The sequence below is a fragment of the Pseudophryne corroboree genome, chromosome 1 (assembly GCF_028390025.1).
Source record: "Pseudophryne corroboree isolate aPseCor3 chromosome 1, aPseCor3.hap2, whole genome shotgun sequence".
Lineage (NCBI taxonomy): Eukaryota > Metazoa > Chordata > Amphibia > Anura > Myobatrachidae > Pseudophryne > Pseudophryne corroboree.
In genome coordinates, this window is record NC_086444.1 from 418,014,968 (window position 1) to 418,031,343 (window position 16,376).

The following is a 16,376-nucleotide window of genomic DNA, read 5'->3' on the forward strand; positions in this document are numbered from 1 at the left end:
AGCACACAATGGGGTCACAGCCGTGACCTGAGCACCAGGGATAGAGGCGTTCCCCCTCCAGGCAGTACTACACTACTGGCCATTTGGGAGTAAAGGTTATCAATCTGAAACAGTTTACAAGCATGGGCTCACTGGAAGTTTTTGTTTTGTTTTTTTATATACCACTGAACTGTCAGCAGTCCATTATGAGAAATATATTAAAGGAGTGTTGAACACTGACTATTTCTATCCAGAACTAAAGATTTATGTGAGCCTCGACACTCTGTGACCAGCACTGAAATAGTAAAACTGAACATCAGCTGAAAACCAGCTCTGACCACAAATTGTAACTCTCCTAGCTAATGTGGGCTAGCTAACTGATCAATAGTTTATTTTCACTATGCGGAAGTATCAGTAAGCCATGTCAATTAGAGATGAAGTACAGACCAATCTAGTGAAAAATAAAAAAGGTCAATTTCTGAACTGTATCTGCCTTGCAGCACAAACAATACAGCTCTTGCTTACTGCAGCGGCAGTGTCTATAATGTAAGGAAAAAAGCGAAGATTCCAATGAAGAATGAACATGCACCACAATTGACATGAATCCTGTAAAGTATTAAGACTAAAACACAAAGTCACAGTTGGGAAATATTTTATTTCAATCTATGACACAGTAGGGTAAAGGTAACATGGTGTTTGGTGGAAAGAGACTACAAAAGCATAAAGGAAACAATTTGGGGAAAATCAAGATATCAGCGGTGGCTGAAGAATCCTTGTGGATAATTATACTTGAAAGGCTTCATACGGCTTGGTCCCCTGTCGTAACAAACAGAAGAATCAGATAAAATGAACAGAAATTAAAAAAGCACTATTAAAGTTGAGCATGTATCACAAACACAATAGAAACATAATGAAATAAAGACAAACAATGTGTAGCTTTGAAAAAATGAAAGCCCAATCGCAAAAATAGTCAACAGCACATTTATACAACTACCATATCATTACACACCTGACTAATCGCAGACATATCTTCTCTGGAGGAAATTCATGCGGTCCCTCAACACTGTTGTCATGGCATTCAGTTTCCAAATAGACATCCAGCAGCATGCACAATCTCTGAATTTGATTTGTCAGCATCTGAAACCCTGGAGAAAGCCCAGAGAGCTCCTTGTAGTAGACATTAATCTCACTCTCCATAACCTTTAAGGAAGGAAAAAAAAATAAGTATGGATAATCACACACCAGCATCAAAAAAATACAAAATCGGCCAATAAGTAGCTTGTAAACATGATGATAATGCTTTTTAAGTTATTTGTCATTCCACATTCACTCGTCCACATTTCAATAAAATTATTAGCAGTGTTTCCAAATTTTTATATCACTCAATAGTGATTTCATACCAACAAAGGGCACTACATATCCTGGATTTTATTATTATTTTGAGTAGCGTTCAATTTATAAAGTTTGATTTAAAAAAAAAAATTCTCAACATACAGGTAATTTAGAGTTTTTTTGCTTTTTTAGAGTTGTTTATATTTTAGCTTTTTTTTTTATTACGTCAACATTCAAAAATTCTGTGTGGTGTCTAACAGGTGGAAGTGGTGGTACACATTCTATTTGTGTATACCATTAATTACAGTAGAATGTTAAAATAATGATAAGTGGATAAAGTTAAGAGATGGTAGGTCAACTCTAAAATTATTATAAAGTATGCAACAAAAATAGAAGGCATGCCTGCAACCCCACAGTGCCATTTAGGTATATGGAACAACTGTCCAAGTCCTAATCAGTTAAAATGAACAGAGGTTAAACATACTGGAAGAGAGGATGAAAGAAAAGGTTACATACAGATAGTGTGTCAGGTAACAGGTAGGTTTTAGAAACATTTACAATTTGTTCTGAATATTTTGTCTACATTTTTTGTGAACAACTCCTAACACTGAATACATACTATTTATTCACCAGTAACCACTGTACAACTATCTTTAAGTAAACATTAAGGAGAATGAAGAGGTCATCAATTTAGACTGTTTAGAATACTACTTGTATTGGATAAAACTCATTCTTAATTGGAACAATAACCAAGCAACATTACATCTCTTTGTGGTCTATTACAGGTACTCCGATAAAAAATAAAGTGCAAGGGTTAGGTTCTTGTATAATCACAAATACTAAAAAATAGGATTTTAATACCTACCGGTAAATCCTTTTCTCGAACGTCCTAGTGGATGCTGGGGACTCCGTAAGGACCATGGGGAATAGCGGCTCCGCAGGAGACTGGGCACAGCTAAGAAAGAATTAGGACTACCTGGTGTGCACTGGCTCCTCCCACTATGACCCTCCTCCAGACTTCAGTTAGAATCCTGTGCCCGGCCGAGCTGGATGCACACTAGGGGCTCTCCTGAGCTCCTAGAAAGAAAGTATATGTTAGGTTTTTTATTTTACAGTGAGATCTGCTGGCAACAGACTCACTGCAGCGAGGGACTAAGGGGAGAAGAAGCGAACCTACCTAACTGGTGGTAGCTTGGGCTTCTTAGGCTACTGGACACCATTAGCTCCAGAGGGATCGACCGCATGGAACCGGCCATTGGTGTTCGGACCCGGAGCCGCGCCACCGGCCCCCCCCTTACAGAGCCAGAAGCAAGAAGAAATCCGGAAAATCGGCGGCAGAAGACATCAGTCTTCACCAAGGTAGCGCACAGCACTTCAGCTGTGCGCCATTGCTCCTGATACACACTTCACACTCCGGTCACTGAGGGTGCAGGGCGCTGGGGGGGGGCGCCCTGAGAAGCAATAAATACACCTTGGCTGGCAAATATATCACAATATATAGCCCCAGAGGCTATATATGTGATAAATACCCCTGCCAGAATCCATAAAAAAGCGGGAGAAAAGTCCGCGAAAAAGGGGCGGAGCTATCTCCCTCAGCACAATGGCGCCATTTTCTCTTCACAGTGCAGCTGGAAGACAGCTCCCCAGGCTCTCCCCTGTAGTTTTCAGGCTCAAAGGGTTAAAAAGAGAGGGGGGGCACTAAATTTAGGTGCAATATTGTTTATACAAGCAGCTATTGGGGGAAAAATCACTCAGTTATAGTGTTAATCCCTGCATTATATAGCGCTCTGGTGTGTGCTGGCATACTCTCTCTCTGTCTCCCCAAAGGACTTTGTGGGGTCCTGTCCTCAGTCAGAGCATTCCCTGTGTGTGTGCTGTGTGTCGGTACGGCTGTGTCGACATGTGGGATGAGGAAGGTTACGTGGAGGTGGAGCAGATGCCGATAAATGGGATGTCGTCCCCTGTGGGGCCGACACCAGAGTGGATGGATAGGTGGAAGGTATTAAACGACAGATGTCGACACGGAGTCTGACTCCAGTGTCGACGAGATTGAGACATATACACAATCCACTAGGAACATCCGTTACATGATCTCGGCAATAAAAAATGTGTTACGCATTTCTGACATGAACCCAAGTACCACATAAAAGGGGTTTTATTTTTGGGGAGAAAAAGCAGCCAGTGTTTTGTTCCCCCATCAGATGAATGAATGAAGTGTGTAAAGTAGCGTGGGTTCCCCCAATAAGAAACTGGTAATTTCTAAAAAGTTACTGATGGCGTACCCTTTCCCGCCAGAGGATAGGTCACGTTGGGAGATATCCCTTAGGGTGGATAAGGCGCTCACACGTTTGTCAAAAAAGGTGGCACTGCCGTCTTAGGGTACGGCCACCTTGACGGAGCCTGCTGATAAAAAGCAGGAGACTATCCTGAAGTCTGTATATACACACTCAGGTTATATACTGAGACCTGCAATCGCCTCAGCATAAATAGTGCTGCTGCAGCGTGGTCTGATACCCTGTCAGATAATATTAATACTCTAAGACAGGGAAAATAGTTTGCTAACATAGAGCATATTAAAGACGTTGTCTTATATATAAAGGATGCACAAAGGGATATTTACCGGCTGGCATCCAGAATTAATGCAATGTCCATTCTGCCAGGAGGGTATTAGAAACCCGGCAGTGGACAGGTGATGCTGCCTATAAAAGGCACATGGAGACAGGTGCGGTAGGGGCGCGTCTCGGGAACTTCAGGGACCAGTGGGTTTGCCCACAGGTGGATCTCTAGGTTCTGCAAATAGTATCACAGGGATACAGGCTGGAGTTCGAGGCGACTCCCCCTCGCCGTTACCTCACCTCAGCCTTGCCTGCTGCCCTCGGAGAAAGGTAGTACTGGCGGCAATTCACAAGCTGCACTTCCAGCAGGTGAAATCTAGGTACCCCTCCTTCAACAAGGCCGGGGTTACTATTCCAAAATGTTGTGGTACCGAAACCAGACGGCTCGGTGAGACCCATTCTAAAATTGAAATCCTTGAACACTTATATACGAAGGTTCAAGTTCGAAATGGAATCGCTCAGGGCGATTATTGCAAGCCTGGAGGGTATCACTGGACATCAAGGATGCTTACCTGCATGTCCCTATTTACCCTTTTCACCAGGAGTACCTCAAAATTGTGGTACAGGATTGTCATTACCAATTCCAGACGTTGCCGTTGGTCTGTCCCCGGCACCGAGGTATTTACCAAGGTAATGGCCGAAATAATTATCCCGTACTTGGACGATCTCCTTATAAAGGCGAGGTCCAGGGAGCAGTTGTTCGGCGGAGTAGCACTATCTCGGGAAGTGCTACAACAGCACGGCTGAATTCTGAATATTCCAAAGTCGCAGCTGGTTCCTACGACGCGTCTACTGTTCCTGAGTATGGTTCTGGACACAGAACAGGATAAAAAGGGTTTCTCCCGGAGGAGAAGTCCAAGGAGTTGTCGTCTCTAGACAGAGACCTCCTAATACGTATACAGGTGTCGGTGCATCAATGCACGCGAGCCCTGGGAAGGATGGTAGCTTCTTACGAAGAAATTCCATTCGCCAGGTCCCATTCAAGGATTTTCCAGTGGGATCTGTTGGACATGTGGTCCGGGTCGCATCTTCAGATGCATCGGCGGATAACCCTGTCTCCAAGGGCCAGGGTGTCGTTGTTGTGGTGGCTGCAGAGTGCTCATCTTCTAGGGGGCCGCAGATTCGGCATACAGGACTGGGTCCTGGTGACCACGGATGCCAGCCTTCGAGGCTGGGGGGCAGTCACACAGGGAAGAAACTTCCAAGGCTATGGAAAAGTCAGGAGACTTCCCTACACATAAATATTCTGGAACTAAGGGCCATTTACAATGCCCTAAGTCAGGCTAGACCCCTGCTTCAACACCGGCCGGTGCTGATCCAGTCAGACAACATCACGGCGGTCGCTCATGTACACGACAGGGCGGCACAAGAAGCAGGATGGCGATGGCAGAAGCCACAAGGATTCTCCGATGGGCGGAAAATCATGTGTTAGCACTGTCAGCAGTGTTCATTCCCGGAGTGGACAACTGAGAAGCAGACTTTCTCAGAAGACACGACCTCCACCCGGGAGAGTGGGGACTTCATCCAGAAGTCTTCCAAATGATTGTACACCGTTGGGAAAGGCCACAGGTGGACATGATGGCGTCCCGCCTCAACTAAAAGTTACAAAGATATTGCGCCAGGTCAAGGACCCTCAGGCGATAGCTGTGGACGCTCTGGTAACCCCGTGGGTGTACCAGTCGGTGTATGTGTTCCCTTCTCTGCCTCTCTTACCCAGGGTAATGAGAATAATAAGAAGGAGAGGAGTAAGAACTATACTCATTGTTCCGGGTTGGCCAAGAAGAGCTTGGTAACCAGAACTCCAAGAAATGATCTCAGAGGACCTATGGCCTCTGCCGCTCAGACAGGACCTGCTGCAGCAGGGGGCCTGTTTGTTTCAAGACGTACCGCGGCTGCGTTGACGGCATGGCGGTTGAACGCCAGATCCTGAAGGAAAAGAGAATTCCGGAGGAAGTTATCCCTACGCTATTTAAAGCTAGGAAAGAAGTAAACGCTAACCATTATCACCGCATATGGCGGAAATATGTTGCGTACTGTGAGGCCAGGAAGGCCCCAAAGGAGAAATTTCAGCTAGGTCGATTTCTGCACTTCCTACAGTCAGAGGTGACTATGGGCCTACAATTGGGTTCCATTAAGGTCCAGATTTCGGCTCTATCGATTTTCTTCCAAAATGGAACTGGCTTCACTGCCTGAAGTTCAGACATTGTCAAGGGAGTGCTGCATATTCAGCCTCCTTTTGTGCCTCCAGTGGCACCGTGGGACCTCAACGTGGTGTTGGGTTTCCTAAAGTCACATTGGTTTGAGCCACTCAAAACCGTGGATTTAAAATATCTTACGTGGAAAGTGGTCATGCTTTTGGCCTTGGCTTCGGCAAGGCGGGTGGCAAAATTGGCGGCTTTGTCATGCAAAAGCCCCTATTGGATTTTCCATATGGATAGGGCAGAATTGAGGACTAGTCCCCAGTTTCTTCCTAAGGTGGTATCAGCTTTTCACTTGAACCAACCTATCGTGGTGCCTGCGGCTACTAGGGACTTGGAGGACTCCAAGTTACTGGACGTAGTCAGGGCCTTGAAAATTTATGTTTCCAGGACGGCTGGAGTCAGGAAGACTGACTCGCTGTTTATCCTGTATGCACCAAACAAGATGGGTGCTCCTGCTTCAAAGCAGACTATTGCTCGCTGGATTTGTAGCACAATTCAGCTTGCGCATTCTGTGGCTGGCCTGCCGCAGCCTAAATCTGTAAAAGCCCATTCCACGAGGAAAGTGGGCTCTTCTTGGGCGGCTGCCCGAGGGGGTCTCGGCTTTACAACTTTGCCGAGCTGCTACTTGGTCAGGGGCAAACACGTTTGCAAAATTCTACAAATTTGATACCCTGGCTGAGGAGGACCTTGAGTTCTCTCATTCGGTGCTGCAGAGTCATCCGCACTCTCCCGCCCGTTTGGGAGCTTTGGTATAATCCCCATGGTCCTTACGGAGTCCCCAGCATCCACTAGGACGTTAGAGAAAATAAGATTTTACTCACCGGTAAATCTATTTCTCGTAGTCCGTAGTGGATGCTGGGCGCCCGTCCCAAGTGCGGACTGTCTGCAATACTTGTATATAGTTATTGTTAACTAAAAGGGTTATGGTTGAGCCATCTGTTGAGAGGCTCTGTTATGTTCATACTGTTAACTGGGTATAATATCACGAGTTATACGGTGTGATTGGTGTGGCTGGTATGAGTCTTACCCGGGATTCAAAATCCTTTCCTTATTGTGTCAGCTCTTCCGGGCACAGTATCCTTACTGAAGTCTGGAGGAGGGTCATAGTGGGAGGAGCCAGTGCACACCAGGTAGTCCTAATTCTTTCTTAGCTGTGCCCAGTCTCCTGCGGAGCCGCTATTCCCCATGGTCCTTACGGAGTCCCCAGCATCCACTACGGACTACGAGAAATAGATTTACCGGTGAGTAAAATCTTATTTTCTCTTAGTCCGTAGACGATGCTGGGGACACTTCAAGAACCATGGGATATAGACAGGATCCACAGGAGACATGAGCACTTTAAGACTTTAAAAAGGGGTGTGAACTGGCTCCTCCCTCTATGCCCCTCCTCCAGACTCCAGTTATAGGAACTGTGCCCAGGGAGACGGACATTTCGAGGAAAGGATTTATTGTTAAACTAAGGTGAGATACATACCAGCTCACACCTCAAACACGCCGTAGAACATGGCATTTAACAGAAACTCCAGTCAACGGCATGAACCATGTCAGCAACAGGCTGACTATAACAGAAACACAACCTGTGTGTAAACATAATTAATAACTAATAACTGCAGATAGAGTCCACACTGGGACGGGCGCCCAGCATCCTCTACGGACTAAGAGAAAAGGATTTACCAGTAGGTATTAAAATTCTATTTTCTCATACGTCCTAGAGGATGTTGAGGACACTTCAAAAACCATGGGGTTTATACCAAAGCTCTAGAACGGGCGGAAGAGTGCGGATGACTCTGCAGCACCGATTGACCAAACATGAGGTCCTCATCAGCCAGGGTATCAAACTTATACAATTTTGCAAAAGTGTTTGAACCCGACAAGTAGCTGCTCGGCAGAGTTGTAATGCCGAGACTCCACGGGCAGCCGCCCAGGATGAGCCCACTTTCCTGGTAGAGTGGCCCTTCACTGATTTCGGTAACGGCAATCCAGCCGTAGAATGAGCATGCTGAATCGTATTGCAGATCCAGCGCGCAATAGTCTGTTTTGAAGCAGGCGTTCCAATCTTGTTAGCAGCATACAGGATAAACAGAGTTTCCGTTTTCCTAAGTTGAGCCGTTCTGGCGACATAAATCTTCAAGGTCCTGACAACATCGAGAGATTTTGACTCTGCGAAGGCGTCAGTAGCCACTGGTACCACAATAGGCTGGTTCATGTGGAAAGATGAAACCACCTTCGGCAGAAATTGTTGACGAGTCCTCAACTCCGCTCTATCCTCATGGAAGATTAAATAAGGGCTCTTGTGAGACAAAGCCGCTAACTCAGACACCCGCCTTGCGGATGCTAAGGCCGATAGCATGACCACTTTCCAAGTGAGAAATTTCAACTCAACCTTCTGTAAAGGTTCAAACCAATGTGATTGAAGAAAATGCAACACCACGTTAAGATCCCATGGTGCCACTGGGGGCACAAATGGAGGTTGGATGTGCAAAACTCCTTTCACGAAAGTCTGAACTTCTGGAAGGGAGGCCCATTGTTTTTGAAAGAAAACCGATAAGGCCGAAATTTGTACTTTGATCGAGCCTAACTTTAGGCCCGCATCCACACCTGCTTGCAGGAAATGGAGAAAACGCCCTATTTTAAATTCTTCCATAGGAGCCTTCTTGGATTCACACCAAGACACATATTTTCTCCAAATACGGTGATAATATTTAGACGTTACTCCTTTTCTAGCCTGAAGTAGTGTGGGAATGACTTCACTGAGAATACCCTTTCGGGCTAGGATCGGCATTCAATCGCCAAGCCGTCAAACGTAGCCGCGGTAAGTCGTGATATACGCACGGCCCCTGCTGTAACAGATCCTCTCGTAGAGGAAGAGGCCAGAGATCTCTTATGAGTAATTCCTGAAGATCTGGATACCAAGCCCTCCTTGGCCAGCCCGGAACAATGAGGATCGCATGAACCTTGGTTCTTCTTATGATCTTTAGCACCTTTGGAATGAGTGGAAGCGGAGGGAACACGTACACCGACTGAAACACCCATGGTGTCACCAGCGCGTCCACTGCTATTGCTTGAGGGCCCCTCGACCTGGAACAATATCTCTGAAGTTTCTTGTTGAGGCGAGACGCCATCATGTCTATTTGAGGAATTCCCCAAAGACTTGTCACTTCTGTGAATACCTCTTGATGAATACCCCACTCTCCTGGATGGAGATCGTGTCTGCTGAGGAAGTCTGCTTCCCAGTTGTCCACTCCTGGAATGAAGATTGCCGACAGAGCGCTTGTATGTCTTTTTGCCCAGCGGAGAACTTTTGTAGCCTCTGCCATTGCCGCCCTGCTCTTCGTTCCGCCCTGGCGGTTTATGTGCGCTACTGCTGTTATGTTGCCCGACTGTATTAGGACGGGCAGGTTGCGAAGATGACATTTCGCTTGAAGAAGGCCATTGTAAATGGCCCTTATCTCTAGAACGTTTATATGTAAACAAACTTCCTGGCTTGACCATTTTCCCTGGAAGGTTTCCCCCTGTGTGACTGCTCCCCAGCCTCGGAGACTCGCATCCGTGGTTACTAGGATCCAGTCCTGGATCCCGAACCTGCGTCCCTCTAGAAGGTGAAAGCTGTGCAGCTACCACAGGAGTGAGATTCTGGTCTTGGAGGACAGGATTATTTTCCGGTGCATGTGCAGATGGGAACCGGACCACTTGTCCAATAGGTCCCACTGAAACACTCTGGCATGGAATCTGCCAAATTGAATGGCCTCGTAGGCCGCCACCATCTTCCCCAGCAATCGAGTGCATTGATGGACTGATACTCTCGCTGGTTTCAGAATTTGTTTGACCAAACCCTGAATTTCCAGAGCCTTCTCTTCTGGAAGAAAAACTCTCTGTAATTCCGTGTCCAGAATCATTCCCCAAAACGACAGCTGTTTCGTCGGATTCAACTGTGACTTCGGCAAGTTTAGGAGCCAACCATGTTGCTGCAGAACTGTCAGGGAGAGCGCAATGTCCTGCTCCAGCTTGTCTTTGGATCTCGCCTTTATCAGGAGATCGTCCAAGTAAGGGATAATTGTGACTCCTTGTTTGCGAAGGAGAACCATCATTTCTGCCATTACCTTGGTGAAAATCCTCAGAGCTGTGGACAGACCAAACGGCAACATCTGAAATTGGTAAAGACAATCCTGAATAGCACACTTCAGGTAAGCCTGATGCGGAGGATATATGGGGACGTGTAAGTAGGCATCCTTTATGTCGACCGACACCATGAAATCCCCTTCCTCCAGACTGGAGATCACTGCTCGGAGAGATTCCATCTTGAATTTGAATTTTCTTAGGTAAAGATTGAGAGACTTTAGGTTCAGAATTGGTCTGACCAAGCCTTCCGGTTTCGGGACCACAAACAGGCTTGACTAAAAGCCTTCTCCCTGTTGTGACGGTGGAACCCGGATAATGGTTTGATTTAGACACAACTTCTGTATTGCATCGCATACAACCTTCCTGTCCGGAAGAGAAACTGGTAAGGCCAATTTGAAAAATCGGTGAGGGGGAACGTCTTGAAACTCCAGTTTGTACCCCTGGGACACTATTTCTAAAACCCATGGGTCCAGGGCTGAACGAGCGCAGAATTGACTGAATAGCTTGAGCCGTGCCCCCACCGGTGCGGACTCCCGCAGAGGAGCCCCAGCGTCATGCGGTGGATTTGGCAGAAGCCGGGGAGGACTTCTGCTCCTGGGAACCTGCCACGGCCAGAGATCTTTTACCTTTTCCTCTTCCTCTATTGGCAAGGAAGGAATAACCTCGGCCTTTTTTGTATTTATTTGGCCGAAAAGACTGCATCTGAAAGTGGTGAGTTTTCTTTTGTTGTGGAGGAACATAAGGCAAAAATGACGACTTACCCGCAGTAGCAGTAGATACCAAATCAGTGAGACCCTCACCAAACAAGACACTACCTTTATATGGGAGAGACTCCATAGCTTTCTTAGAGTCAGCATCAGCATTCCATTGATGAATCCACAATGCTCGTCTAGCTGAAATTGCCAAGGCATTGGCTCTTGATCCCAAAATGCCAATATCTCTCGCCGCCTCCTTTAGATAGGCCGCAGCGATATAACCCAGCGTTAACAGGATGCTATCCCTATCTAGGGTATCTATATCAGATGACAAGTTATCTGCCCATTTTTCAATAGCAGTACTCACCCACACCGATGCAATGGTTGGTCTGAGCAGCGTACCTGTGGCGACGTAAATGGATTTTAACGTAGTCTCCTGTCTACGATCCACGGGATCCTTAAGGGCTGCCGTGTCAGGAGACGGAAAAGCCACCTTTTTAGACAACCATGATAGAGCCTTGTCCACAATGGGAGATGATTCCCACTTATCTCTATCCCCAGAGGGGAACGGATACGCCACCTGAATCCTTTTGGGAATCAGAAACTTTTTGTCAGGATTTTCCCCCATTTCTTTCAAAAAAGGTATTCAGTTCATGAGAGGGCGGAAATGTTACCTTAGGTTTCTTTCTCTTAAACATACAGACCCTAGTATCAGGAACAGCAGGGTCCTCTGTGATATGTAACATGTCTTTTATTGCGACAATCATGTACTGGATGTTTTTTGCGAATTTTGGGTCTAATTTGGCATCACTATAGTCAAAACTGGAGTCAGTGTCCGTGTCGGTATCTGTCTCTGCCAACTGAGCAAATGCACGTTTATGTGACCCCGAAGAGGTCTGGACCTGTGATCACACATCCTCCACAGATTTCTTCCATGTCTGGTTCTGAGATTCAGATGTATCTAATCTCTTATTAATAAGAGCCACATTAGCATTCAAAGCATTCAACACATTTACCCAATCAGGAGTCGGCGGTGCCGACAGGGTCACTCCCACAGCCGTTTCTGTCCCTACCACAGTCTCCTCCTGGGAAGAGCACTCAGCCTCAGACATGCGGACACACGTGTACCGACACCCACAGACACACTGGGCAAATAGGGGACAGACCCACAGTAAAGCCTGTCAGAGAAACACAGAGGGAGTTTGCCAGCTCATAACCCAGCGCTCAATCCCAGATCTGAAACTAATATAAAGTCCCAGACCAGTAGCACTTTTATATTTGCACCAAATTATGTGCCCCCCCCCCCCCCCCGTTTTGCACCCTGTTACTTGTACAGATGTGTTTGGAGGAGAGGACTAGCGTCTCTGCAGCTTCTGTGAAGAGGAAATGGCGCTGGTAAGAGCTGAGAGGGCTAAGCCCCGCCCCCTTAATGGCGCACTTCAGCCCCGCTATTTTCTTAATATATATTACTGGCGGGGGTTCGGATCTTGTGCCCAGGCACTCCAATCCACTCTTGCCAGCCTTAAAAAACGAGTTTAATGGTAAGAACTTACCTTTGTTAAAACGCTTTCTGCGAGGTACACTGGGCTCCACAAGGATAGACAAAGGGGTATAGAGTAGGATCTTGATCCGAGGCACCAACAGGCTGAAAAGCTTTGACTGTTCCCAGAATGTATAGCGCCGCCTCCTCTATAACCCCGCCTCCCCGCACAGGAACGAAGTTTTTAGTTAACCAGCCCAATGCAGTAGCAGGAAAAGAGACGACAACGGTTAGTAGCCACATACACCACACTCTCATGACAGGAGAAGTGTCAGCGGCTAATGCCATACCAACCCAAAGAAGCTAAGTGCGTCAGGGTGGGGGCCTTGTGGAGCCCAGTGTCCCTCGCAGAAAGAGTTTTAACAAAGGTAAGTTCTTACCATAAAACTCGTTTTCTGCTGCGGGGTACACTGGGCTCCACAAGGATAGACATTGGGGATGTCCTAAAGCAGTTCCTTATGGGAGGGGACGCACTGTAGCGGGCACAAGAACCCTGCATCCAAAGGAAGCATCCTGGGAAGCGGCAGTATCGAAGGCATAGAACCTTATTAACGTGTTCACTGAGGACCACGTAGCCGCCTTGCACAATTGTTCAAGGGTCGCACCACGGCGGGCCGCCCAAGAAGGTCCAACAGACCGAGTAGAATGGGCCGTAATGTGAGCAGGAGCTGATAGACTAGCCCTCACATAAGCATGTGCAATCACCATTCTAATCCATCTGGCCAAAGTTTGCTTGTGAGCAGGCCAGCCCCGTTTGTGAAATCCAAACAGCACAAAGAGAGAATCAGATTTCCTAATAGAAGCAGTTCTCTTCACATAGATATGGAGAGCCCGTACCACATCCACAGACCACTCTTTGGGAGACAGATCAGGAGAAACAAGTGCCGGAACCACAATTTCCTGGTTAAGATGGAACGAAGAAACCACCTTAGGCAAATAACCGGGACGAGTCCTAAGAACCGCCCGGTCACGGTGAAATATCAGATATGGGGAACTATAAGACAAGGCACCCAAATCCGACACTCTTCTAGCTGTAGCAATAGCCAGCAGAATTACCACCTTAAGGGAAAGCCACTTAAGATCAGCTGAACCAAGAGGTTCAAACGGAGACTCTTGTAATGCCTCAAAAACCACTGACAAGTCCCAAGGAGCCACAGGCGGGACATAGGGAGGTTGGATACGCAACACACCCTGAGTGAAGGTATGCACATCAGGTAAGGTCGCAATCTTTCTCTGAAACCACACAGACAAGGCAGATATTTGAACCTTGAGGGAGGCCAGACGCAGGCCTAAGTCCAGGCCGTGCTGAAGAAAAGCCAACAACTTGGCTATACTAAACTTGGAAGCGTCATAATTGTTGGATGCGCACCAAACAAAGTAAGAATGCCAGACCCTATAGTAAATCCGAGCAGAAGCCGGTTTCCGGGCCCGCAACATAGTTTGAATGACCGCCTCAGAAAACCGTTTAGCCCTTAAGACTGAAGCTTCAAGAGCCACGCCGTCAAAGACAGCCGGGCTAGGTCCTGGTAGACACAGGGGCCCTGAACGAGGAGCTCTGGGCGTTGTGGAAGTAGAATTGGACGCTCTGACGATAGGCCTTGAAGGTCTGAGAACCAGTGCCGTCTGGGCCACGCTGGAGCTATGAGGAGCAGAATTCCTTTTTCTTGCATGAACTTCCGAATTACCCTGGGCAGGAGCGACACCGGAGGGAACGCGTACGGCAGCCGAAACCTCCACTGTACCGCCAGCGCATCCACGAATGCTGCTTGAGGATCCCTTGTCCTTGCTCCGAAGACCGGAACCTTGTGATTGTGTCGAGACGCCATCAGATCTACGTCTGGAAGGCCCCACTTTTCCACTAGGAGTTGAAACACTTCTGGATGGAGGCTCCACTCGCCAGCATGTACGTCCTGACGACTGAGAAAGTCCGCTTCCCAATTCAGGACTCCCGGAATGAATATTGCCGATATGGCCGGTAGATGGCGTTCCACCCAATGTAGAATCCGTGAGACTTCCTTCATTGCCAAACGGCTTCGAGTGCCGCCTTGATGATTTATGTAAGCCACTGTGGTGGCGTTGTCCGACTGTACTTGAACAGGACGGTTCTGAATTAAATGCTGGGCCAGGTTCAACGCATTGAAGACCGCTCGCAATTCCAGAATGTTGATCGAGAGGAGGGATTCCTCCTTGGCCCACCGATCCTGAAGGGAGTGTTGCTCCAGCACCGCGCCCCAAACTCTCAGACTGGCATCTGTCGTCAACAGGACCCAGTCGGATATCCAGAAGAGACGGCCCCTGCACAACGGTCGTTCCTGGAGCCACCAGAGCAGCGACAGACGGACCTCCGGAGTCAATGAGATCATGTGAGACCTGATATGGTGAGGCAGGCAGGCCCACTTGGCTAGAATCAGCTTCTGTAGGGGGCGAGAATGGAATTGAGCATACTCCACCATGTCGAATGCTGACACCATGATGCCCACAGCACCTGCATCGCCGAATGTATCGACACTTGCGGACGAGAAAGGAAGCAACGAATCCTGTCCTGAAGCTTCAGGACTTTCTCCTGAGACAAGAACAACCGCTGGTTGTGAGTGTCCAATAGCGCTCCCAGGTGCACCATGCTCTGAGCAGGGACCAGGGAGGATTTCTTCCAGTTGATGAGCCACCCCATGGCTTGTAGAAACCGGACAGTCATATTCAGATGACGTAGGAGAAGATCTGGGGAATTTGCCAGGATTAACAAGTCGTCCAGATATGGCAGTATCCTGACCCCTTGACGGCGGAGTACCACCGTCATCACCGCCATAACTTTTGTGAAGACTCGCGGAGCCGTAGTTAAACCAAAAGGTAACGCTCGAAACTGGTAATGGAGGTTGCCAATCGCAAACCTCAGGTATTGCTGATGTGACGCTGCTATAGGAATATGCAGGTAAGCATCCTGTATGTCCAGGGAGAGCATGTAGTCCCCAGGTTCCAAGGCCAGAACTATAGAGCGAAGGGTTTCCATACAGAACTTGGAAACCTTCACAAACTTGTTCAATGCCTTGAGGTTGAGAATGGGCCGGGAAGACCCATTCAGTTTCGGGACCAGAAACAGCGGAGAATAGTGACCCCGGCTCCTCTGCGCAAGAGGCACCTGTACTACGACTCCTGTATCGAGGGTCTGTACCACCGAATGTAAAGTGTTTGCCTTTGTCTGGTCCAACGGGACGTCTGTCCAACAAAATCGATAAGGGGGTCGGCTTTTGAAGGCTATGGCGTAACCTTGAGTGACGACTTCCCGTACCCAGGCATCTGAAGTGGTCTTCAACCATTCCTGGGTATACCCTAGAAGCCGGCCCCCCACCCTGGCTTATAGGTCTTGGAAGCTGGCTGACGGGCCGCCTAGGCTCTTTTGGGCTTCGGCTTACCAGGTTTGGAAGTGCGGGCCTGCTTGTTGTACGCCTAACCTTTTGCTTTACCTGTAGGACGAAAGGGGCGAAAGGAAGTACCTTTAGCCTTCGACACAGAAGGAGCGGTACTTGGCAGACAGGCAGTTTTGGCAGTAGCCAAGTCAGCCACTATCTTATTTAAGTCCTCCCCAAGCAGAATATCTCCCTTGAAATGGAGTACCTCCAGAGTTTTTCTAGAGTCCAGATCCACAGACCAGGATCTCAGCCACAATATCCGGCGAGCCAGGACTGATGTAGTAGAGGCCTTGGCTGCTAGTATACCGGCATCAGAAGCCGCCTCTTTAATATAGTGAGAAGCTGTGACAATATATGACAAGCATTGTCTAGCATGGTCAGAAGAGATTTCAGCTTCTAACTCCAAGGCCCATGCTTCAATAGCCTCTGCAGCCCATGTTGCTGTGATAGTGGGCCTTTGTGCAGCACCCGTGAGGGTGTAAATCGCT

The 16,376-nt window shown here is 47.8% G+C and overlaps 1 protein-coding gene across 6 annotated transcripts in view; it reads right to left on the reverse strand.

The window, feature by feature from the left end:
- Positions 1 to 614: 614 nt before the first annotated feature.
- THOC5 (THO complex subunit 5) overlaps positions 615 to 16,376 on the reverse strand; it is a 170,364-nt gene continuing 154,602 nt past the window's right edge. For all 6 annotated transcript variants that reach the window (XM_063913351.1, XM_063913352.1, XM_063913346.1 and 3 more), the window contains 2 exons: positions 989 to 1,179; positions 615 to 795 (listed from right to left, as the gene is read on the reverse strand). In XM_063913351.1, the coding sequence (XP_063769421.1) occupies positions 732 to 795; positions 989 to 1,179 (255 nt within the window). In that variant the 3' untranslated portion in view covers positions 615 to 731. The remainder of the gene's footprint in view (positions 796 to 988; positions 1,180 to 16,376) is intronic.